Source organism: Lonchura striata, chromosome 15 (assembly GCF_046129695.1).
Source record: "Lonchura striata isolate bLonStr1 chromosome 15, bLonStr1.mat, whole genome shotgun sequence".
Taxonomy (NCBI): Eukaryota; Metazoa; Chordata; class Aves; order Passeriformes; family Estrildidae; genus Lonchura; species Lonchura striata.
This window is the reverse complement of record NC_134617.1, coordinates 226606-253092: the sequence shown is the minus strand read 5'-3', so window position 1 is coordinate 253092 and position 26487 is coordinate 226606. Positions and strand designations below refer to the sequence as shown.

Here is a 26487-nt window from a genome sequence, read left to right as displayed (position 1 = left end):
CTTAAGAAGGTATTTCTGTTTGCCTGTGTATTGATAACACCTCCTCGTGTATTATAATTCAAGATTTTTACTCACACACTGCTGCTTTCTGTGCTAAAAGTCATAATTTAAAAACATTGAGTAAGTCTTTGTTTGATTCTACCAGTACAGAAATTGAAGTACTTTTTTTGTGATGGTTGTGCTCTGCAAATTTTTAAGCTTTTCTGGAAAAGTAACAATATACCTGTGTGCTCATTCTAGGGCCAGAATGTCAACTTTAGTTATCACTTTTAAAACAGAGGTGAAGAAAGAATAGTGTAAAATCTCATTTTTTAATGTCATTTACAAGTTACACTTTTTTTTTTTTTTCTTCTTCTGATGGTAACGGCAATAAATATTCTGTATTATGGAAGTGTCCTTCCAAATCTCTCTCATTGCAGAAACTACTTGGGCCAGAGGAGCCGGTGTTTGAACTGTCAGCCAGTTTACTGGTGATGAAAAGAGTGTCACTGCTGAGTCACTGTCATTGTACTTGATTTGTTACTATCCTAAGAAAAGATAAAAACTTGTTTGTTATTGTTGTTACTACACACATGGGTCTATCCAACGCCTAACTCATACTTTTTTCTCTCTCTCTCTTTGCCCCATACCAGAACACATGTGAAAAGAGCCTTAGAAGCTTTTTCTGATTATAAATTTTTGTTGTACTTACCATCTCTTTTATGTTCTCCATATGTAGGGATCAGCTGTTAGTGTTCTATGCTCCTAAACCTTGTATTTAGTATTTGTTTGAGCCCATTACTTGGACTCGATGATCTTATGCAATCTAGATGATTCTGTGATTCTCTGCTGGCTTTAATTTAAGGATGTTCAGTTTTTACATGAATACAAAGAGTGATATTTAAAGAAATTTGTATGTGTGTGTGAGATCTATGAAGTAATTTTATTAAGGTCTGTTTATTTTCAGTTTTGGGCCCACTGGGTATTATGTGCTGTTTTCCCAATGGAAACTGTGCCAGTATGTTTGAAGTGAGATTTCAATACAAAATACTGAACCTGCTGCAAAAATGCACAAAGTGCTCCTTCTCTTCTTTCTGAAATCTTGGCAAAATATCCTTTGTGTCACGTTCCCGTGTGTGAGCCCTGGGCAGCTGTGATCCAGCTTTTCATATGGCTGTTCCTCTGGAAGAACAGCGCTTCTGGCAGCCGTGACATACCGAGCTGTTCAGCGAGAACTTCGCTCTCGGTACCGACCCAGATGGGTTCGGGCCCCTGGAGCAGTTCCCAGCTGCCGGACTCGGTTCCAGCTGCTCAGCGGGAGATGGCGCTTTGCGCCCTCGAAGCAGCAAGAGGAGGGTGAGAGGAAAGTTCGCGTTGGCTGAGTTCAAGAATTCAATTGCGTAAGCCTTGCTTCACAATGAGAACTCGTAATTCTTACTGTCATTCCATTCTTTAATAGGTGGGTCTGAAGTGACACCCGAGGCTGGAATTTAGAGCCAGGTGACTAATTAAATCCTCTGTGCGTGAAAACAGATAGTATCTTGGGGAAATACAGATTAACTGAGCAGTACTGACTGGGTGCTCTGGGAAGAGGGGAACTTGTGTCCCATGTTATTCCACAGCTACTTGGATGAGATTCTCTCTAGTCCGTCAGAGAAACATTGACAAAAACAAGGAAGGTCGGTGATGAAAGGATGAGAATTGTGTCCATAATACCAGTGGGTTGTGTAGGTGTTTTAAAAGGAACTTTTTTTCCAAAGTGGAGATCTTCAAATGTACAGCTAATGTTCAATAAAATCCTATGTAAGTGGTCTTTACCAAGTGAAGTTAGTTTCATCTGTTGACAGAGAATATAACTTCTTTATTATGATGCTGTAAAACTGTGCTTTTTAACTTTTTTAAAGATCAACCATCATTACAGTTTCCTGTATAATTTTACACTGAGAAGTCTGATGTTATATCTGATGTTATTTTATGCTATTGGTTGTATTCTCCATTTAGCATAGTTAATGCAACTCCCACTTTTGTTTTTTGTAGTCTGTTGGGACATCATTGATGTTAAAACTTGGAAACCGTGCAACCCTAAAGTATGAGGGAAACCATTTATACTTGGTTTAAATTGAAAGAATAAATTTGCAACAACTGGAGATAGTTTCAAAGGGTAGGAGACCTGAATTTCAAGAAATCTGCCTATGACTCAGTTAATACACCATTGTGATATCAGAGTAAGCTATTGTTTAGTCAGTAATGTTGTTTCCCCCCCCCACCCCCCTTGTTCAGATCTCAGTTGAGAGGTTAATTGAGATGAAGTGACATAAAATGCCTCTGAGAGCTGTGGACTAATGCAGCAAAAGTGTTTATTGTGCCTGAACCACTTCTCCATATCTGAAAAATTCATTGACTCATGCCATGTATTTTCTAGATTTGAGAGATTTGATTTAATTGCAGCTTTTGATGAGCTTGGAAGTAGTAGCAGTAAGGCGTGCACATCTAGCCCATATGCTCTGAGAAAACCAGCATGCACTATTTGCTTAGCATATTGTCCACTAATACCTCTAGATATCACAGTGAGATTGTAAAGAATCATAGAGATACTTAATATGCTGTTATTCAAGAACCTTCATATTGTTGCTAAACTGCAGTTCCCTATTTAATGGAGCATGGACTTGCTCCCTTTTCAGGAGACCAAGAAATTGGTTTTAAGCAGCTATCAAAATTATGGTTAGGCTGAACATGAAGAACTAGGAATTTGTTTGATTGGGTTGTATTTAGTGTGCTGCTCTGCGTCCTTGAAGTCATGGAGGAGAAGGGAGTCTGGAGACAACACAAGGAGTAGTGATCATTTTGCCATGTGTGCAGCTGGAATCTGCAATTGCTGAGCAGCCTAGGCAGAGCTAACATCCTGCAACCTGTGGCTCCACTGGCACTGCTGTCTGGCACAAGTGTGTGGTGTGTGCTGAGAAGGTTTGTCCTACACCTATCATCCTCCCTTCAGTGCTAATGGCTGTGTACCTAGGCACTAAGGAAAAACTAATTTGGTTTCAAACCTATTGCTGTTTTTTCTTGGGGCCACTGAAGTCAAGAGTGAGGCAAGTGAATTTGGGAAGGCAGAACTGCCCCTTTTGTTATTGGTGAAAACTTATGCTGGAATAAATAGAAGTCGTTTATATGCAATGATTTTTATTTTCCTACCCTCCCTCTAGGAGGGAAGTAAATAATGCTGCTGGTAAGAGAAATATAAAAAAGCTGCTGCTAGTTTCTTTATGTGTGAGCTTTGTTACTAAGTCAGAACAGATTCTAATGTCAGGAAACTTACATATTCTTTCTACAAATCCTTATTTATATTTGATCTGTCCAGGTACTTCCGGTACTCCCCCTCCCCTCCTCCTTTTTTCATTATACTTACTCTCCATTTGAGAAAAGAGGAGGATGTTTTAGGGTGTACAGCAATCCATTGCTATCTTTTAAGGCAGTATCATTTTATACCATTTTGACCTTGCAAAATAACTAAATGCCTGGTACCCACAGCTCCTCCTAATTGTAGGAGGGGACTTACGGTTGCTCAGTGCAACACAAAATCAGAATGCTTGGTCTCATTTCCATTTAGCATGAGTGTTACTGAGAGGATATATATTTAATAGGAAAGATATCATCAACTTGATCCTTTCAAATAAAACAGTGTTTCTTTAATGTTCTTTTGAACCTTAACGTTTAATATTTTCTGCATACTGCATCAGTGAAAAAACAATTCTTTAAATACCGGCTATAAAACCAGTGAATCTCCAGAAAATAATCTTCTGACTGTTTTCTGCATACTAATTCCTGTGAGGCAAATGAAGGCACAGTGCAAAGTAGAACTCTAAGTACTGGAGAACAAAAACAAAACCAAGGTGAATAGTTGTCCAAAGGGTGTGACTAGTATCTTCACTAATATTCTAAGGATGTTGGTACTCTGGATAGCTTTGTAGAATTTACCTTGAAAAATAGCTTGTCATGGCAGCTATGGACAGCTTATGAAAGTTGATGGGCATCAACATAACTGCTCAAGAGCAGAAATCCTAAGTACTGTCTGAGCAAGATGCTGAAGTGAAGAGAGCCACCTAGGTTTGGTTTTTATTTGATTTTGGTTTTTGCTTTGGCTGGTTGCTTTTGTTTGTTTGAGGGTTTTTTTAATAGCCAGAGTAAGTAGAAGTTCAGCAGGTGAGTAGATGAAGGAGAGTTTAAGAGATTATGAAACAGAACTCTTGGGTTGTGTGTTGTCGTTTACTCCTACAGGAAAAAACTAGAATGTGATAGGAAGAAACTTGTATAAAACATGGTACTTTAGAAGGCTTTTTGGACTACTACAAAAACATTATTCATTTGTGAAATATTTCTGGTTCATCATCTTTGTGGCCCTTTGTGGGACTCTTTGCAGTAGGTCTGTGTCCCTGTACTGGGAAGACCAAAACTAGACACAGCACTCCAGGTGTGGCTTCAGCAGTGCTGAGTAGAGGGACAGGATCACGTCCCTCGACCTGCTGACAGTGCTCTTCCTAATGCATCCCACTCCATCTGCAGCAAGGGCACACTCCTGGCTTGTCTGCAGCCTGGTGCCTCCAGGATCGAGGTCCTTTCCTGCAAAGCAGTTTCCTGTTGTAACCAGGCATCCCCAAAGGGGTAATAATTAGCATTGACTCCATGATTCTCAGAAGGCTGATCAATCAATAACTATTATACTATACTTATTAAGAAACCCGTCTTAATAAGTATTAAGACAGTCACAATACAGGTGGACCCAATTGGTCCTTGAATCCAAACGCCATCACCATTGGCCAATTAAGAAAACACTCTTTGGTAAACAAATCTCTGTAACACATTCCATGTGTTCACAACAACAGGTGCAGCAAGTGAAGATAAGAATTGTTTATCATTCTTTTCTCTGATCTTCTCACAGCCTTCCTGAGGACAGTGCCTGGAAAAGTTGTTGCTCTCTGTGGCCAGAGAGCTGCTGCTACAGCTTCCTAGCTGGGTGGTCCCCAGCATAAATTGGTACACGTGTTAAGTAAGTCATTTTCTTTCTGCTTCATAGGTCTGTTGTTAGAATTAAGTTTAAAATGGTTTTTAGCTGGTTATTTTCTACTGTTGTGATGATAAAACGAATTTTAATAAACTTTTCAGTATAGTTGTGATGGTTCCTGGAATTTCACCAGTTCTTTTGGAACATAATGATTTACAAACCTTGCTCAAGTGAAGAATTTTTGAGGACATTGTGAGTATCCAAGTAAACTGCTGTGATAGATTACCAGGCTTTTTTAACCTGTGCTAATTAGATTAAAGTTGCTAGCTTGTTACCTGAGTGTATTAAATTGGATGGAAGACAAAGTAATGCACATGTAGACTTCTACCATGTTGATAAGTTGCTGCAAAAGTATTTTCTGTTGTCACTGGATCTGATACAAGTGCAAAATTTATTTCCTTGGTGTATCAGTGTATCATACAAGGCATCCTGAGGAAAATTACATTAAGTATTTCTAAAGTATGTTCTGCACATAATTGACTTTATTTTCTTTATTTGAGGGTGATGCTGTTCTGAAACATAATTTAGTATATCTAAATTGTCTGGTGCTAGCTGCATTATGATGGATTAGAAAGCGTAAAAAACCCAATAGCCACTTCAGTGACAGCTTTCTTCCTATGACTTTGCCATAAGTCAACAGAAATTGAGGTGATAGAAACTTCCAGTTTGACACTGATATGTTCGGTGCTACCTCTAGCCATCAAATTATTTCTTTTCTGTAATTCATGCTTTTAAACTATTTCTGAGAGAGTTTTGTGAATTTTGTCTAGATGCCCAGGTAGACATGTGTATGGATTATGTCTTTTTCCCTCCCTTTTAAGAGCAGGAAATGTAAAATCCCCACAAAGCTCACTAGACTGCATCTCCATAATGGAGATGCAATATAAGGGAATTTTTAGGGATATTTTTGATAAAAGTAGATTACATTTTTATCACCATTAAAAGTTACGATGAATCCCAGTAACCAAAAGCGTATATCAAAATACAACATTACATCAATTCCTGGAAACTGCTTTGGTTCAGGAAAGAAAAATACCACTTGATGTATGTTTGCTCCCAGTGGCATGTGATCTACTGCTTATCCTCATTCTGTGTTGACATGATCCAGAGTAACTTCTATGGCACTTGAGGCCATCTCTTCCAAGGTTGCATAGTGTCATTTGGTCAGATGACTGACATTATTAAGTTAATAGTGATTTACACTACTAGTAGTAGTAGCACTACTACTGCTACTACATCCTCTCTGAAAGATATCCCTTCATCTGCTGAAGGAAGCCAGCTGAACATAAATTCTTCTCTCATCTGTTATCACTAAAGGCAAAGCAGGCTAGCTTACATCACCATGGTTTTTCAGTGGGCTAGAAATGTATAGAAATGTATAACCATTTGAAGGATACTCATGTTTTAAAATTACTCAATATTTGTCAGAAGTCATCTTCTCAGACTGCCGTTGCACTGTTAAGGGAGATGAGTAAGAAGATTCTGTATTCAAAGGCAAAGAGGAGGCTTTTCATGCTCACTGAATCAATGCTTTCTGCCTAACTGAAAACTGAACCTAAATCAGGTGCTTGTGTTGCTGCTTATAAATTGAATTTCTTCTAGTAGTTTCACTTCAAAAAATGTTGGTGTCCTGTCCTCCTTCAACCTCTTGACCGCTCCAAAGAAGCAAGTTACAGGAGGTATGTTGGTACCTAGCTCGTATGACAATTCAGTTCTACACCCATATCAAATCAGTAACTAGCAAAGAAGGGTCCAAAACGACTGAGTCTGAGAGTCTGGAGTTTTCAGTGAGTGACAGGTACAATAAGCAGGGATGATTGGACTGAATCCAGCCAGTTTATAAATGGAGAACACTGGTAGCATGTCACAAGAGTGTAAGCACAACATTCAAGGAATATTTAATTAAACTGGAAGGTAATGGAAGATACGGTGTATAGCCCTTCCATTACAGAAAGTACTAGATTGCTTAGATGATTTATTACTGGGGAGAAATAATGGCTTCATGTTTTTTACAAGACACAGAATGAAAGTGATATGACATTTTGAAGCTATACAGATTGCATTGATATAAACTTAAGAATTTTTGCTAAGCTAAGTACTATCCTTCTGTAGATCTACTTGTTTCTGATCTTGTTAGATAGAATATTTCAGAGGAATGATTTGACTTTCAAATTTTCAATTTGCTCTACGGTGAAAAATTTGTAATGTAGCTGCTGTATGCTGCCTTTAAAGATAAAATTCAACACAATAAAAATAACTTCTAGGTTAGGGGACCAAGATAGTGTTGCTGCAGAATGGGAAGTGGTTTCAATTTTTGTCATGAGACGTGCATGCTGAAACATGTAATGTTGCCATGTCAAATCTCATGCCAGTTACAGGAATTTTCAGTTGAGTATTTTACATTTGCTGATTTCAATTTAGATTTGTATTCTCTGCAGAGGTGATAAATACAGAATAAAAACTGTCCCTCTGGTATGACTGATGGGCTCTTGAATAACGAAGCCTAGCACTGAAATGGCAAAAAGGGCTGAATCTCCTGTTGCCTGTATAGAGGCTGCTGAGTTTTACAGGATGGAGCAGCTGTATGTAAAGATGCTTTTCAGCCACTCTTAAGGTAGCTGTGAAAATAATACTATTAATACATTTCGGAAAAACAGTGAGGTTTTAATAGAAGTAAATGTGCTTCTCCAGCCTGTGGGCTGCCAGTCCCATTTGGGAAGGCATCTACATTAATCTGACATCTTGTTTAGCACTGATAACGCTAGAGAGTCCAATTAAAATATTTCAAGAAGACATCCCCATGCAAGACTACACAAGACTACACTGATTGTCTGCTAATGTGTATTGAATTTTAGCTAAATACAGCTCCGGGTGCTGTGCTGGAAAGCAGGAAAGCTTGCTTTTCAAGCTCTTAATTCCTTTTATATTGATTTGGCTGCTAATGATACAGCCTTCTACTCTAATTAACTGACATCTGCATTAGGCTGAGTAAGAGCCCCCTGCTTGAAGCTGTCCACTTGTTTGTGTTATGAAATGTGTCCTTCTGTTATATTTTGCCCAGATTAGGTCAGTCTGTGCAAAATATACCATCTAAAGGATTGACTTTCCTTTTAAATAACTTGTAAAGCAAGTTTATCTTTCTGCTGTCACCATTTCTGCCTGTTTTTCCAGGGCATGTGCTGCTGGAAGTCTGTCCAGAGCTGGTTCACTGACTGGGTGCTTTTCTAAACCTTCCTTCCCCATGGACTGTTAGCTCCTTTGACTGATTTGAGGCTGCCAAGAAAGGTGTAAATTGAGATAAAGTTGGGCTATGAAGACCGGGGGATAATGGGTCATTTTTTATGGTGTAGGTTATGAAACAACTGAGATGCCCAGGTAAAAACATTGCTAGGTTGGAATAGGCAATCTGCTTATGAAACCATGTTGCCAAAATTACAAACCACCAGCTCCTTCTCAGTTTGGAAAATTTTGGTATCAACATATGAAAAAAAAATAAAATATATTATTTTTTAGATCTTTTAATAAGTTAAAGACACTAGTTTGCAGAAGTTCATCATGAGCAGCTGTTTGGGTTCATTATGTGTGCTGTTGCCACATATGTGTTTACCCATTTTTCTTTAGGAGAAGGTTGAGAGTCTCAGGTAAAATTATGTGAAGTCAGGATTCTCTCACATTTTTACCTTTGTAGAAGCTGCAAACCCAGTGACAGGTGCTGCAGGAAGCTGCTCTCTCTTGCTATGGGGACTGGAGCATCTCTCTTATGACATCTGAGGAAGAAAAATTAAAACAGGGCATTAGACTCAGTCTTGGAAATACCTTACATAGGCAACTGGAATCTGAATTGAAAAGTTCATCCTTGAAAATCTGAATTAAATACAGACTCGGGTAGCTACCTGAGCAATATTATGCTGTCAGGAGTAATAGCAGGACTCCTGATGACATCTGCTAACTGAGATCAGTCAAAAACAAATGAAAAATAGACTAGTAGATCAATCAACTCATCATCTTGTCCATTTCATTACCATTTTACTGTGTCTGATTTACCAGGTGGAAGATGTAACTCAGTGATGCTTGAGAAGTCAGGCCAACCTTGAGCTCTTAGTGTTAGCATTTCAAGCTTGTAGAGGAACTATTATGTCCTGCATAGTGTGAATAAAACACCTCAGATATTATTCCAAATATTTTAGTAAATTGCTTAATGACAAGTCATAGTCTTTCTCTCAGGGTCTTTCTGTGTTCAAAATGTATATAAAACTGACATTTTCACTGTGATTTGTAGTTCTGTATTAGTTCCATTTACATTGTGATTTGTATTTGCATATTAAAAATGAAGTGTTCATTGCACAACAGAGCTTCTATTGTGATACCTCTGCAGCTCCCAGTTGGGAGCAGAATAGCAATTGGTTGTGTAGTGTATTGGTGGAACTGGATTTTTTGCACTAGAATGGATTGAAATTGAGAAAAAAATTATGGCAAATCTCTTAGCTGATTTCTGCTAGAGCTATCATAACATATCATATCACATACTCTGATTTGGAATGATGGGTGTGAAATCCAAAGAGTTTGTGGCTGGAAGAATTAGCTGCTAATTTCACATTTCTACAGAAAGACTGAGCAATTCCTGTTTTGTAGCCCTGAAGACATAATGGAGCCCTGGGGATCACTGACAAAACAAGCTTCTTAGAGCCACTAGCACTTAGCAAAATTGACTTCAGTTAATCAAAAGATTCTTTAGGCGGCGGGGGCAGGGGGAGGAATAAGATGATGGTTTGGAAAGCTGGAGAACAAGTAACTGTATGCAGATGGTTAAAGAAATTCCAGTTTCTTGTGGTGAAGCTCAGTGACCTATAATATCAATATCTAATGGGCAAACTTATATTGAAAATAAAGTCATTTAAGTACTAGACGGGTGGGGGGGAAAAAGGTGAAAAGGAGGAGAGTACAGTGACACTTTGCTCAGCCTGTGTGGACATGGAGGCATTGACCACAACTCTCTGGTTGCATCCGTCCAGCCAATTCCTTATCCACCAATTTGTCCACCCTTCAAACCTCTCTCTTCATTTTGGAGATAAGGATGTCATGTGATTTACTAATCAATTTTGATTCAGCCATATTATCAGTGGAACACTTATCAGTCTTTTTACAGTTATCTCTGTATATAAATAATCTTCTCTCGTGTTCTCAGGCTCACTAGCAATTTTCCTTACAAAGTGCTTCTAGAGGGTCCAGTCCATACCTCTTAGCTCTTCAAGGGTCTCATGGTGTGTATGCTGTGATTCTGGCCATACTGCAAAGCAAAGGCAAAAGTGATTTTCTCTACATCAGGATAAGTGATTTGAGTGTTGCTTAATACATTTTGTCGTGTGATGGGGCGAGGAACAGCTGAATCACATGCCTTACAGGAAAATAGGTGGGACCAATGGGAAGAAAGATGAGCCAAAAATCACACAATTATTTTGTGCTAGCTTAATGTCTGCTTGTTTTGCCCAAAGGTAAATACATAGTTATCAGAGCCATTTATCAGGTACACCATTTTAGTATAAACTTGTTTAAAAAAGGGTAGAGCCCCTTTGTCATCTTAATTAGACAGTAACTCATTGATTCCAAGCAGGCCTTCATTTTCTAATTATTTAGTATGTAATGTCATTAAACATCTTCTAGTGGACAGGATTGCTCTAAAAGCTTTAGTTCCAGAGCTCTAATATTAGGCTTTTGGCATTCATCCCTGTGTGTGAAAAGCAGTCCGTTTGTTTACCAGGAATTTAGATTCCCATTAGTGGCGGAATTAGCAGTCAGCTATTAGTCTGATTCAAGCACTTAACAATTGCTGATCATCTCCTCCTAGCCTGGGGATAATGGAGGTGATCAGCTGTAAATGGAAAGTATGTGTGGCTATTTTCATGGAGGCACTTGGAGAAAGTGCAGCATCCCCTGACCTCTGCTAACCCTGGGGTTTGCAAGAAACCCAAACACCAAGTCACTTCCTGGAGGAGAGCTAATCACCTATCAGAAGAGCTTCCATTAGAGACTAACCAAGCTCAGGCTCAACCGACCCTGCCTCAAATGAAAAAAGGTTCAGCCACAAGGTCCCTGGGGTAGAAGTGATTAGCCTCTGATTGTATTTACCAGGATCTGTTTCAGTGGGGGAAGCAGCTGTAGAATAGCTGCGAGTTGTGATTCCATAGCAGTGCTGAACAATCCTGTGGAGCTCAGCAGTGCTGATTGGCTTTCTCTTTCTCCACTGTTGTCCCCAAAAGCTTTGCCTGGTTCATGGATACCTTAAAGATTATTTTGACAATTCTCCTTTTTATTATGTGTATTTTATTGTATAAAGTTGCCTACCATTTTGGCAAATTGAGTGATATGATTTTTAAGATGTATAGAAAAAGATACTTTCATTCTTTACAGATGCTGAACCTGTAGCCCTTTCCTATCAATTGAAAGCTACCTTTTACTGTCAGCTGATTTTGAGAGGTGTGCTGGAGCTCTGTAGCCTGGAATCACTGTACAAAACCAACCGTGCTTTAGCTTTTCATCATCTGCAATAACATATTGTTCACCCTTCTACAAGGAGAACTGCAGCCAGTTGATTCTTACTAAAACATAGGCATTTCTTGGAAGCAGTGGGAATTATTTGAATGAGGCAAGGGCACTATTTATGGACTTGCAAAATCAAGGTTTATCTCTGGCATCATCTTGCTTATGACCTCGGGCAAGAAATGTGAGTTGCTTCTCCCACTTGTCACAAGAAACCGCTTATCTAAGAGTTGGCTGAGCTCACTGCTGGAGAACTATATGAATGTCCTTTGTAAATGCTACATTAGATCATGTTAAGAGACTTAAGGCTCTATCAGAATTCTAGAAGCCACATCTGAAGTACCTGACAGTGAGTGATATCTGTAAAAGTTGAGATTGCTTTGTAAGCCATTCTAACTCTGTTCTTTACATTTCTGTTCCATAATGCCTCCAGCAGTGGATATAAGGAGTGTAGCTTCTATAAAATGCAAAGGAAGGCAGGAGACTTCTAGAGTTGCAAGATAAATTTTATTAGTTAGACCTCATATTATTTTACTCTTTAAAAAATAATCTACATTACAGTAATTAGAAGTTTTCCTCCTCCTATATGCTTGCTGGATGCTCATTTTTAAGACTGTCTGAATAGAAAAATTTTATTGGATTACTTTTGTGTTTTGTGGATTATCTTTGTTGAGACCACAGGTGCTCACAGGATGTTGTTTTCCACTCTCTGGGAACAGAAGCTGAAGAGGGGTTCTTAATTGCCCTGTAGTATGGTTACTAAGCTGTTCTGAATGGGTTTAGGAAATGTGCCAGTCTTGGAACATTGATGGTGCTAACAGAACTGAATTGATAGTGATACTGGCATGACATTCTAGTAGCAGTTAAGTTGTGCATGCATATATGCTGTGTAGTTGAAAAATTGTGATATTTAGAGATCAGGTGTTAGAAAAGTGAAAATGGGTTTATACTCACACCAGTGTGAATGAAGGTTAGTTAGAAGTGAATTTTGCTTGCAGTTATTGATGAGTAAGCTAAGAGGCAGCTGTGTATATAAAGGCGCATGAAAAAAGGACACAGGACATTTGAAAAAAAACCCCAACAATCTGACATGTTTTGTTTCAATTTCAGTCTAGAGTATGATTTGTCCAAGTGTCAAGCATTTTCCTGTACAATCCAGGATATGACAGGAGACTGCAATTGCAATCAATAACCTTCTTAGTGGGAATGAACAAGAAAATGCTAATCCTTTTTTCCATATCAATTTGTTTTACAGCACTAAATTTGGGAAAGAGAAAAGATCACAGCACAGATGAGTGGGAGATCAATGCAGTACATTGTGTACCAGTGTGTGTGGTACAGATCACTCAGAAATCTACTCCATTATTCTCACAAGTATTCTCTCTGTTGTGTGGAATAGTGAAAATAATAACATTTTCTTCTTCCCTGTCACTCTCCATTAACTTCCAGAGATGGCAGATGCTATTACATTACAGTCAAGAATCTTGACACATTTCTAAGTCCCACCATATGGAGGATGGTCTAATGTACATACTGTGTTAGGGTTACACGGACTCTATTTTTACTAACTAATGGTGGCAAACAGGTGGAAACAGTGCTGTCTCTTGCTCCAAATAGCCATATTTCAGTAGATAATGAGAAATATTAGCATTAGTATTCCTGTTTATTAAGAAAACATATTAATTCCTACTGCATGTAAATAATACATTGCTTCTCTGTGTGAAAGAGGAGATGATGCTGCTGCATGCATGATTTCTTTGCTCTACCTGCCTAGGAAATAAACAGAAGTCTGGAATTGGAAATGGAACTATTACCACTGCAGAAGGATAATTACCTTCATACACAGGACGATATAAGATTCTGTAGTAACGTGTCTGACAGTGACTGGGAACCACAGCATATTACCTAGCTGGTGCTTCCCTGGCAACAGATAAAACACGGGATAAAAAATTACTCAGCTACTCTGCCTCTGTTCAGGATTATAATCTTGTTTAGATGAGTACAGTATTGTTCAGATCTGTTGCCTCTCTCTAAGTATAAGCAATGGGCTTTACATGTGTGCATGGAGCGGCTGTTTTGAGCTGAGTATCTGGCTATTTGAAAATGCTGGCTGGCTGCTGAGGCAACTCTCACACACAATTGATTGTAGACTGTTAACCTATGCTCAGAAATCAATATTCACTTAACACCACATTTTAACAGACAAACACAGTACAAACTAACAGCAGTTACACAGTGCACACATTTACATTGAGAATAAACAGGTTATGAAATGGTGCTTGGCAGAAGAGGAAGATGGGGCAGGTGGCTGGAAGGCAGCAATGGTAACTTCAATATGTGGGCAGGTACAAGGAGATTCTTGTAACAGTATGTCCCAGGGTTTGTGGTCAATGCACCTTCAAAGAGCCAAATGTATTCTCTAAGGGTTACAGAGAAGGTTTGTCCTGAGGCCAGGCAAGGTCATCTTTTGCTAGATAAGCCTAAATCTACTGGAGTTGAGCATCATTCATCTTGAACAACAAAACCCAAGTGTGTTGCTAGCCGTGATAATGGATTATGTGTGTGTTGAAGGAACAAGAGAATGGAGCATAAACTCAAATACAGTGTTCTTGATCTGGACTGGTATTTTTCATATAGTTAAAATAATGGATTTGAAAGGGCAACTGAAAGTAATCCAGAGATGGTGTTTACCATAGACTTCACATGTGTGTTTATTGAGCTTTACTTGCAACCCACCCTGAAGCACAGGCGTCTAGTCTTTGGGATGATACACTCTATACCTTCATAGGCTTGTGAAATAGATACCAACAAAATTCATTAAGTGCAACAAGTACAAGTGCACGGTCCCACACCTGGTTTGGGACAACCCTCAATATCAGTACTGAGTGGGGGAATGAACGGATTGAGAGTAGCCCTGCAGCAAAGGACTTGGATACATGGCTAGAGGGAAAACTAGATATGACTCTGTAAAATGCACTTGCAGCCCAGAAAGCCATCCTGCAGCCTGGGCCACATAAGAAGAAGCATGGCCAGCAGGCTGAGAGGTGATTCTTCTTCCCCTCTACCCCAGCACACCTTCCCACCTGGAATGCAGTGTTCCAACTCTGGGGTGCCCAGTACATGACAAACATGGACCTGTTCAAGCAGGTTCAGACAAGGCCATGAAAATTATGAGAGGGCTAGAACTCCTCTCCTATGAAGAAAGGCTGGTTTGGCCTGGAAAACAGAATGCTCCGGGGAGACCTTGTTGTGCCTCTTCAGTACATCAGAGGGGATGATAAGCACTTTTTCCAGGGTCTCTAGGGACAGGATATGGAACAACATTCTTAAACTGAAAGAGGGTATGTTAGGAAAAAATTCTTTCCTGTGAGGGTGGTGAGGCACTGGCATAGATTGTCCAGAGAAGCTGTGCTTGCCCCATCCCTTCAAGTGTTCAAGGCCAGGTAGAACGGGGTTTGCAACAACCTGGTCTAGTGGGAGGTGGTCCCTGCCCACAGCATGGGGGCTGGAGCTAAATGATTTTTTAAGGTCCCTTCAAACCCAAACCATTCAATGATTGTATGCCTGAGGAGGAAGTTCAGATGTTAGTGTGGTTGGAGACACTGTTAGATAATTCCTACAGTCAAAAACCAAACCCTGCACAAATTCTGAAAGAAATCAGACCTTTGATTTAACCTATTAAGCTGGAACATTAGCCTGTTACTCAGAATGTGTACACAGCAGAAGCAATGGTGAGAACTGTACCTGCAGAGCTCAGTGCAAACTGACAGGGGGAAAGCGGGGTGCACGTATGTGGGAGGTTTCCAGTGATTGCCATTCTGGGTTAAGGTCATTCCTCTTGTCTGAAAGCCTTCTGTTTCCCAAAGGTAAATCTGTATTGGGACATGCCTGGATATGGAATAATATTAATAATATGGGAAGGAAAGATTCCATTTATGCCACATTAATGTGGGCTAAGCAATAGGGGCAGGAACAGAGCCAGAGAAGGCCAGGAAGTAGCAGCTCCAGAAAATACAGAGGAGGCCATGGGCATACTGCTCTGTTTGGAGCTGTCTCGCTGTGTCTTCCCTTCAGCCACCTAGGAAATAAAAAGGAGGGATGAATCCCAGTTAGACATGCTTATGCTCCAACTTCTGGCTGCAGAACCTCTGGTTCTGAGCACTAATGTGAGACTATTGAAATTCCTGTGGCCAGACATACAGCCTCCTATTTCTGCTTGTCTGTGGAAGGACTAACTTAAGGTAAAGTAGTCCAGTGTTCTGCATGCACATGGCATTCCTTGGTTTGATGCCCAAAGTCACATATTTCCAGATCCAAGGCTTTTCAATGACTGTCTCTAGGCTACTTGACTCACTGTTTTGTGAAGGCAACAAACCATTGCATACCTGGGACATAGCTGAAGAGAGAGATGTGCTGGCACTGTCTCCTTGGAAGCTTAGGGAAGATGAATAAAGTAAGTCTTCCTGTCTTTCTAGAGCCATCTGCTTCAGGTGCATTTGAGACCAAATGGTATTTTCTGCAAACAGATGTAAAGTAAGAGTCTTACTGTGCTTTTCTTGTGCACACCTTGGAGTCTAGTGAGTCTAGAGGTCTAGGGAAGCTATTTTAGCAAAGGCACTCACAGGCTGTGTGGCCTTCATTTAGAAAATATGTATTGTCTGTTTTGTGAATGGCCTATCAGTTTGTGGGTTTACTTGTGAGGTTGAGCAGATTGCAAAAACAGTTTTAACTGTACCTGAAGACTTCTGGGCCTCTTTGTGACTTTCCCAACTCTGCATTTTGTAAGGGACGCGTTTGTAGTATCTCGGATGAGATTATTAAATTGTAGATGTGTCTATAGTGCTGTGTGTAAGGCTTTTATATGCTGCAGGAGGCAGGTTTAAATATTAATCATTTATGTAATTATGCTGTTTTCTTTTATGTCCTTTTAAAGCTTTTACAAACATAAAATATTTAAATCTCATTAAGGTATGTTGCTAAAATTCTAGGGAGATAAAAGAAATACAGACTTAACGATTAAACATTTGCATGTAGCATGACTTTTGCAACTGCTATGCTGAATCTGGTAACAGGCTGCATCAGGAGCTACTTATCTTGACTGAGTAAATGAGAGCCAGGGGTGAGTACAGAAACAGAGGACAAGGAGGGGAATCCTGACCCCATAATCCTGGTGCACAGATGTGGTTACTCGGCAACCTATGGATACAGCATGTCTCACGTCCCCTTGGTGATGTTTTTGCAGTGCCCTTCATTTGAATGATGTTTGGAAATAGCTTCAAGGGTGTTCAAGATGAACAGAAATGTTGCCAAAAGATACAGAAACAGTTCTTAGAGCAGATCCAGGCTGGTCCCATAGGTTGCAGAGGAGATCATGGAGACATTGCAGAAGATAGAACTATACACAAGAGCAGTGCAACACAGAATCTTGAAATCACAGGATTTGAACTGCTCTCTGCTGAGCTGTTTCTCTGAGATGTGACTGATGCTTACCAAGGCATTTGTTGCTCTCAAACATGCCGAGTATCTGGTCACACTTCTCCTTCTGGTTGCCGCTGTTCTCACATGTACACCACAAGGAGACCTCCACACTGGAGTTACTGACATAGTTGGGTGTCATGGGTGTGCCTGTCCCAAACCCCAGACAAAAGAAGCATTATGAATCATGTTATACTGAAGGAAATGCTGCCCTGGAGGCAGAAGCCTTCCACTGTGATAAGCGTGTTATCACCCAGGCGAAGTCAGGAGTGCCAGCGAGGTGGCCCAGGCTTGATGAACCTACCTGAAGTCTGCTGAGCTGTGAGAAAGTGTTGGGATTGCTACCCCTGACACAGGCACTCTGAGATGTATTGAGAACTAAAGCTGGTGCAAGCATTAAATTGTGATGTGTACACAGCAGAAGCAATGGTGAGAACTGTACCTGCAGGGCTCAGCGCAAACTGATGGGCGATAAGCAATTTAATGGTGCAAGCATTAAATTGTGGAGGATTTTTATTTTAGGATGTGAAGGACTTGCATGGACTCTGCTGACATATGGCAGCAAAAGGTACTCTTCTTGTGTAACTGGCAACACTGTGTAGCCAGGTGCCTTTTGACAAATAAATACTGCACACCTGTAGTGTGCCACTCAGGCAGTGTTCATTTAGCTCAAAACTAGTAGAGCTATCTGGAAAAATTGAAAGTATAGTCTAGATTTACAGCTTCTGAGGTACTGCTGTTCTTTACATCCTCTTTTGAGGTACTCTGAAAACGTTTTAGTAGGTTGGTAGATAGTAAATAACTAAAACCAAAGATGCCCTTCCTTCTAAAAGCTGGTAATTTTATGTTCTGGCTGGCTCTGAGAACATAGTGTGCACAATACTAACAAGACATCAGGAGTCTAAAAGTCAGGCAGTGATGGAATGCTGTGTTTAATCACTGCTGTAATGGGATGTAACTCCAGCATTAGGAATGACAATTACTTAGTTCACACAAGCCCACAGAGCACTGTAGCTGAGGCACTTGGAGTGCTTTGCACCAGCTGATGATGCAAAGAGGCATCCAGAAATCTCAGGCAATAATGGGGCAAAGTACAGCAAAAAATTCCATGGAAGAGCTCTCTTTGGACTGTGTTTACCTCCGAGGCAAAGGGGAGCACTAGCATCCATTCATAAGGCATATTCACCAATATGCTGAGTGCTACCTCCTGCAGGAGACCAGGATGGTCCTTCACAGCATCAGAGTGCCTGCAAATTTGTGGCCTGAAAGCATCTACCCTGTATGTTCCTGTGGATATTGCTTACCAATCATCCCCATGTAAGCCTGCAGGCATGCAGCATGGTTGTGCAGAAAGCAGCCATCTGGAGACATGTCTACGGGTTGACAATTTTGTTGAAAGTCAGCCAGTCGGGATCTGCAGGAAGGAAAATGAGACCATCAGTGTCGATGTTGTTCTCTTGGATGGCATCCTCTGCTGCCTGACCTACTTGCAGATATGGTCTTCTAAGCAGGAGTCCAGAAGCCAGAGGCAATTTGGTTTGGTGTTATACTGGAAGGAACAATCAGGAACAATAGTTTTGCGGCGCCTTTCTCCACAAAGTTCATCTTGACATGGACAGAACAGGATCGTTTTGGTGAAATCCTCAGGAACTTTCTCAAAGAAATTCCTTAGCCCTCTATGGCACTTGCGCCGGTCACACACATCCTCACTTCCTGCTCCCTTGGTGCAGATGGAGGCATAGTCTGTGCGCAGACGAAAACACTTCTTGCTCAGATTACAGACATGTGTTGCTCTCAGACATGGATTTGTTGCATCTCCTGCTAACTGTGAGCCTAGAAAACCAAAGGAAACACAAAAGACATGAAGCAAGTCTCCAGAAGAGATTCTGTATGGAAGCAGGAGTACTCCTTTCTTGATGGTCAGATTCGAAAAAAATCAAAAACAACACAGCAAACCAGTCCTTCTATGTGCCTGCAGTATGACATTGTAATTATACTAGTTACAAAAGAATATTTTTTTATTGGTTCATAGTAGGGTGCTTGTTTCAGAAAATGGGCCATTGTGGGTTATTACTGGTTTCATGGGTCTGGATTTGTGGTTTTATTTACACTTGGTAGGAGTGACAAATTTAGGCAAGTAACCAGAGCAGGCATTCCTCTGATTAAAGGGGCCATTACCCCAAATTGTTCTTAATAATCTTCAACCCATGAAAAGATAAGAGAGGGCAGCATTAGATCATGTAACCACTACAATCCTTACCTGATACCAGAGCTGCCAGTTTATTATAATCTGTCTTCCAGTGTTCTTCATTTGCTGGATTCTCATAGGGAGAGGTTTCCAAATTGAAATAACCTAGGCAAGATACAAGATATTTAATGCAGTGGGAGATGGGAGAAATGCTTTATTACCAGCTTTATTTATTTGTTTGTTTATTCTTAAATGGATATTTTTCTTATTTATGCCTGGTTCTTTCTTCAGGCTGGAGTTCAGAAATGCTCTGTCTCACTCATAGCCAAATGCCAAGAATGGTTCTTCTGAAAATACAAAGCTATTACTATATAAAACCCTAATTACATTTTGTCCAGCTGGAATTTGGTCTATCTAGTCATTTGGATTTTTCAGTTTCAGTAAGTGTGAGGAGCTCAGCAGCACAGGTTGCTGCAGCTCTAGTGGGAGGTCAAGTAGAAGCATCCCACAAAAGAAAGCAGCAGAACACAGGGATGCTGTGGCAATATGTGTCATAATCACATGTGTTTTCAGTGATGGACAGACAGGACCTTTTTGAAGTATTTTTCACAGCACTAAATCTAAGTATCTCAGTGTAGCTTTCTTTGTCTCTTAGGTTTTCTGGTGTGTTTGAAGGGTTGGTCCCATACCAGATCAGTTTTCTCTGCTTATCAAACAGAGTAGTAATGAATTCTCTTTACTAGGAGATATGGTTACAGAGCAATTACTTACAGTGCTGGGAAATGGACTTTCACAGTTGTTTTCACCTAGGGAGTGGGGGTAAGCCTTACTAGTACCTTGTAAATTTATATAACTTCATCTCACCATCTGTCATGCTGGAGTGAACGGTCCAGAAAATGCGTAAGCAGTGCTCCTGTCTCTTCATGCGCCGGTGACACTTGCAGTGCAGCAAAGAGCTGTTCCCGAGGTCAAGCTCTGCATTCAGACATCTGACCCTGCTGTCATGATCCAGTGAAAGGAGGCGAGTCTTGGCCAGGGCACAGTTTTCCAAGGTCCTGTACGTGGCATTGCAGGTGGAGTCAGAGAGGCATAGCTGCTCTGCCATGACACAGTCACTGCTGGGCAAAGCCATGAGGTCTCCTGATCAAGTAGAGAAAAGACTGTTAGGACCCCAGTAAAGATGAATGCCACACAAGCATCTTGTCATTGTTCTTCAGGGATTCTGTCTTCAACAAGGACTCCTTGCAAGAAATAGAACTTGCTGGAATCTTCCATATGGAGTAGTTAAGGAACAAGAGCTGTTTCCATTTAGAAGAAAAAAGGATGAGTATAAATTAAAGAGGGAACTAAAGGTTAAATAAAAGCCTTCATAATAATTTTGTTCAACTTGGCCAGGATCAGGGATTGCTCTGTATTTTAGGGACTAGTAAATCCCTGTGAAACCTTGGGGTTGCTGAGGCCTGCTTTGAAGAAGCTCTTCTATCTAGGCACTGAAAATCACAGTGCAATAAGCACATAGTAACACCATGCTATGTACTGTGAGTCAGTACTGCTGCAATTACTGAAGTATATGCTGGTCATTAAGAGATGTACTGAGAAAAGCATTTATAGGGTATAAAAACAGCTACTTTAATGAGCCTGGAGAATTAAGAATGTGTATTCTTTGCATAATAAAATGAATCCTTAACAAAGGATGCAAGTAGCTTTATGTGGAAGGACTGATATGCACTCAATTAAAGTACATAGAGTCCAGTCCCTAAAATCCCTGCCAAAAATGCAGATGAAGGCTTGGCCTATAAGAACCTCATGAAGTTCAATCAGTCCAATTACAAATGCTGCACCTGGGTCAGGGCAATTCCAGACCCAAGTCCAGACTGGGAGATGAACCAGCAGCCTTCCAGAGGAGGACTTTGGGGTCCTCAGGGGTGAGCTGGTCATGTGCACTTGCGGCCCAAAAAGCAGGTATGTCCCGAGTTGCATCAAAATCAGCATGGCCAGCAGATCGAGAGAGTAGGTTCTGCCCTCGTGAGACACCACCTAGAGTGCTGCATCCAGCCCTCAGGCCCTCAGCACAGGAAGGACGTGAAGCTGTTAGCATAGGTCCAGAGGAGGCCCAAAGATGCTCTGAGGGCTGGAGCATCTCCTGCTATGAGACAGATTGAGAGAGCTGGTGTTATTCAGCCTGGAGAAGGCTCCAGGGAGACCTCCACTGGATCCCCTTTCAGTACTTAAAGGAGTCTTATAAAAAAGGAGGGATACCAAATTTTTATACAGATAGATAGTGATAAGACAAGGGGGAACAGTTTTAAAATAAAAAGGCAAGATTTAGATTAGATGTTAGGAAGAAGTTATTTACTCAAAGGGTGATAAGGGCCTGGCACAGGTTGCTCAGAGCAGCTGTGGCTGTCCCATCCCTGGAACTGTCTAAGGCCAGGTTAGATGAGACTTAGGGCAACCTGGTCTAGTGAAAGATGTCCCTGTCTATGGCAGGGGGTTAGATCAAGATGATCTTTAAGGTCCCTTCTTGCCCAAGTCTTTCGATAATTTTATGATTATGTTGTCATGGGTAGGTGAATTCAGTCTGTAATCTTTCTTCATTTCTGCAGTATATAAATCTATGTTTACAGTACAAGTACAATGAAGTCTTGAAGCAAGACAGTTTCCTAATAAAATTTATATATAGGCTGGTAGCTTTCTTCCCTTCAGGTCAATATTCCTTGGCTGGCTTTTGGAAATGACTGTGCTGAGCCTTACATCTCATCTAACTTTAGTGTTCTTTGGGTACATCATGTTATTCTCTTGTTCAGCAGGTGCAGTAGTACTATTTCAGTCTGCCATCACTATAAATTAGGGGGAAATCTTGGTACAACTCATATTGTCCACTGTACCATCTTCCCCATGGGATTTGTTCTCCCACTTACTTCACTTTTGCTAGCTTCATCAGTTTATTTGCTGCAAGCAGGAGAATGCCAGCCTGCTTCTCAAAGTTTCTACTTTCCCTACAGCTCAGTAATATTATCTAGGTACCTCTGTCTCACTTGTACAAGTTTCTTTGTTCTTCCAGCAACTTACTGTATTTTGTAATTCATCTGGCTCTTACACAGAGACTTGATGACTTTTCAAACTCCCTGAAAAATCTCTCATCAGGAATCTTTTGTATCCAGGACAGTGGGTTCAGGCGAAGTTGCTGTAAACCTCAACTTTAAAACAGTCCACCTCTACAGACATAATTTACTATCTGTGCAATGTTATAAGCCCTGAAGTTTGGCAAGTTGTTTAATTTTTTTATAAATCTTGTCTTAGTAGTCCAGTAACAATGTGAAAGAATGAGAAAGCTAATTCTTTCCTAGATCTGTGGTCTAAGTTGCAGAACATTAGTTAAAGATGTATATGTATGGAAATCCCATCTGTAAAAAAATTAGTTTTAAAAAAAGAGTTAAAAGGTAATAACCAATTAACACATTATGATTATTTATACCTTAGAAAAAAATGGATAAGTAATACAATACACCTTTATTCTCCCTTTTCAATGTCCTGTCATATAGATATGTCTATCTTGTTTGCCCTGGTGCACCACACCATTTAAAGAGACAACAGTTACAGAAGGAAACCCTTCCTTTATTAAACACAGTTACCAAAGAAGCATTGGCATTTGGACATGGCAAATTGTGGGAAATGTTTTGCAATCGTGTGGCTGCCAGTGGCTACTATGGTGTAAGTGCAGCAGCCCATCTTCTAGCAATCAAAAAACTGCAGCTTTTTTTGAGTTCAAAGCACCCCTAAACAGAAACTAGGAATGCTTCAGAGCAGTTTCTAATTTCCTTATTCCTAGTCACATCAACCCTGAAGACTGAACAAGAGATGAACTGTTTAAAGGAATAATTTCAATCCTCAACTCTTGTCATTTGGCAGTAGTAGGAGGCAGAGTAGAACAATCAACTGCATCTCTGCAGGAGTTCCTTGGATTGGTTTTCGCAAACTCAGCCTAGTCTCGGAAAAGTACGGGCCTTAAGCATTCCAGAGGGCGAAATGCATGCGGCGTAGGGATCAAAAACTGCTTTGGGCTTTGGACGAAGCCAGCGAGAGCGCGGTGCAGCTGGGACCAGCTCAGGCGAATCAATCCGTGCCCATCCGGCCGCATTCAGGGATCGGCTCGCGGCATCTCCTCTCACCTTCTCACACGCCTTGCCTCCAGGGCAGACGGTCCCCTCCCCAGAGCGTCCCTCCAGTTTGACCACAACCACACCGGAGGTTCCCCGCTGGGGCCAAAGCAGCAGCCGCCTTTCCCGGTTTGAATCGCGCATTCCTACCCGTGCGGGGCAGCTGGAGCCAGGAGAGGCGCGCAGCTCTCGGGAGCGCCGCGCTCGGGACGCGCTCCGCGCCCGGCCGGCAGCGGGGGAGCAGCGGTCAGCCCCAGCGACCGCGACCCCTGCGCCGCCCCTGCAACCCGCGGCGGGACCGGGGTGCCAGTGCTGCTGCTGTGTGCCCGCCGGGACAGGGACGGGGTCGTGCCGCCTTGCCCAGCCCGCCCCGCGCCCCGGGCGCTGTTACCGGCTCGGGAGAGAAGCAGCCCCAGGAGCAGCGCCGGCCCCATGCTGGCGGTCAGTGGCTCCGAGCGCCGGGGCTGCGGCTCGCATGCTGCGCGCGGCCCCGCCTCGATGCTGCCGAGCCCGGCCCGCCCCGGCGAGGTGCGGGCGGCGAGCACCGCCCCCGGCCCGACCCGCCGCGGGTCCGGGGCCCGCCCGTGGGACCGCGGCAGGCGGAGGGCGCGGGCAGCCGTCGGGCTGGTGTGAGACGGGGCGAGTGACGGGGGTCATCCAGCAACCTCTGTCCCCAGGGCGACCGGGAAGCCGCTGGGTCTGGGGCCGGGCAGTGTAGGGCCGCTTCAAAAGGGGCGTTTGTTTATTGATTCGTAGCGCGCTTCAGGTCCGAGCGCAGAGCTGTGACTGCGCACCCTCGGGGGCGTATTTGGGTGAAGGACAGTAAGTGTCCAACTTAGGAGAGTCTCCTTCACTCTGGAGGGAGTGTTCTTGGAGGATACAGAGGCAGACTGGCTTTTGAGTAGATTCCCCGAGTGATTCTTGGGTCTGTGGATGGGATGACTGAGCTTGTCGCTTCTTCCTTTTGGCTTTGTTGTGAAGGCTGTTATTTCAGTTTCTTACCTGCTGCTGGCTCTGTCTTGATTGAACTGCTTGTCTGCAGCCACACAAAAGATGGCATTTCTGAGAGCCTGTATGGCATTTAGGCAGCTGTGATTATTTTAAACAGACGCTTCCTTTTAATTGGCATCCTAAAATCAAATTAACCAGTGCAAAATAGTAACAGTCCAACACATGCACATCAAACATTAGCATATGAAAATGTGCCAAACGTTTTGTAAGTCAGTTGTTTGCATAAATAGAGAGACCTACCTCATCTGCCTGAAAACCCAATGGATAGGGTAATAACTGTGTGAATACATTAAGTAATCACAATCTAATTCATGATGTCCTCCTCTTCTTGAGGTTTTTAAGAAAGATTAGGTCCTCCTGCTTACTGCAAGGGAACTGCTGTGAGAATTCTTCTGCATGGAATTTACTGTATATCACCATATTAAAGCAAGTAGCAGTTCCAGTGATACACTAGACATTTCATCTCGACATCCATGACTGCCACAACCAGTGAAGAGTGAGTTTTACCAAAGAAGTATTTTGTTTGCTGTAGGTGCTGAGTTACTTAGTTGTACCTTGTTTTGCATAGTATTAATCTTATGAAGATTACAATTACAGCATGCTGGTGCTTCTGCTGCTTTTTTTCAGGATTTGACCACTACAACCCTTCTTGAGTCAAAACCAGAGCACGTTACTGGGAAGTGCAAAAGATGCTGAGTCTTGGCCATTTGTCAGGAGTACTATCAGAGAACTACTGGGGGAGGTAGCACAGAGGAGGGCTGAGCAAACACTTCTCTGCCTGGGCTAATATTTACAGCACCACACTCTGCTCTTTACAGGGCTAGAGACAGACAGCAGACATTCACAGCTAATAGTAACACCTGTACACTACAGAAATATTAACCTAATGCAAACAACCCAGCAGAAGTTGATGTCTATATTTATGGAAAACCAAATAAAAAACTCCTCCATTTCCTAGCATGAGTGCTAGTGCCCTAAACAGCTCTGGCTGCTCATTGCTGAAGAAGGTTCAGGGGTTTGACACCTATAGCAGCTACCAATAGTTTTAGGTGTGTTTCAGTCCCTGGGATACTTGGCCACTTCTGGCTCAGACAGTTTTATTTTTTTGTTCCTATGAGTAAAGAATTCAAAGCTGCCCTTGTATTTTAACCTCAGTGTGGGTCACAGCAGGAAGGTCAGAGACATCTAGGTGTCTGTCTTATTAAGTACAGTCATACAGCCATGGGTAGACAATATCTTTCATGAGAATAATTGTAAGTCATTCTACAGGAAAATGGAACTAAGAAATTTATGATGATAAAAAATTCGGGGTGAGCAATGGACATGCTGTACACCATAGCTTCAGTCTAGAGGGACTTTGAGAAATGAAAGAACTGGGTCAACAGGTGCCTTATGATGTTTAGGAAGGACCGTTGAATTCTGAAACAGGGCACAGTGACCCCATACATCTTTCCTGGCTGAGGACTGAGTGGATGAGAAGCAGTCCTGCTGGAAGGACCTGGAAGTTGCCATGGATACCAGTAAGATGTGATTGTGAATAAAACAACCCACACACCACACTGTATTAGGAAGAACATGGCCAGAAACTGAAAGAAGTTATTAATGTTTACTAAGCAGTGGAGTGGCCACACCTGGACTGCTGTGCGCAGTATCCTGCCCCTGAAGTTCAAGAGGGATGTGGAGAAACAAGAGAGGGTCCAAGGGAGGGCTACTAAGATGGTAGCACATGACCTACAAATTATTATCAAACCTGGGCTTGTTTGAGAGACCATCTACTATCACCCTACAGCTACTTAAAGGTGAGATGCAAAGGTGATAAACCCAAATGGCAGGTGATACAAGAAATTGTGATGGCCATAAATTCCATCTTGGGTTGTTCAGGCTGAATGCTATGAAAGTTTTTATCACTAAGATGTTGTTGCAGTGCTGGAACAGGTTATCTATAAGACTTTGTATTGACTAGTACGAATATGTTGGATCAGAGACTCTCTAAGTACATTTTCATCAACTAGTTAAGGCAATGGTTAGTGTGCACATGCTTGGATGACAGAATCAATTTAAGGCATGAGCAGCTCAGA

The 26487-nt window shown here is 41.7% G+C and overlaps 1 protein-coding gene across 1 annotated transcript; it reads right to left on the bottom strand.

The window, feature by feature from the left end:
- Positions 1 to 12060: 12060 nt before the first annotated feature.
- LOC110477367 (GDNF family receptor alpha-4) lies at positions 12061 to 23910 on the bottom strand. Its single transcript, XM_021543093.2, has 8 exons — positions 23790 to 23910; positions 20103 to 20378; positions 19311 to 19403; positions 18538 to 18883; positions 18355 to 18464; positions 17066 to 17200; positions 15961 to 16091; positions 12061 to 15653 (listed from the first exon to the last, which is right to left on the bottom strand). Exons 1-8 carry the CDS (start codon positions 23830 to 23832, stop codon positions 15519 to 15521), a joined length of 1269 nt encoding a protein of 422 aa, XP_021398768.2. The 5' UTR covers positions 23833 to 23910; the 3' UTR covers positions 12061 to 15518.
- Positions 23911 to 26487: the final 2577 nt, after the last annotated feature.

Coding starts and splice junctions, on each gene's coding strand:
- LOC110477367 (XM_021543093.2), bottom strand. CDS start 23,832: ATGGGGCCGGCGCTGCTCCTGGGGCTGCTTCTCTCCCGAGCCG. Junction 18,884..19,310: donor ACTGGCAGCTCTGGTATCAG/GTAAGGATTGTA, acceptor TTGGTTTTCTAG/GCTCACAGTTAGCAGGAGAT. Junction 15,654..15,960: donor TCTCTTCAGCTATGTCCCAG/GTATGCAATGGT, acceptor TTTATTTCCTAG/GTGGCTGAAGGGAAGACACA.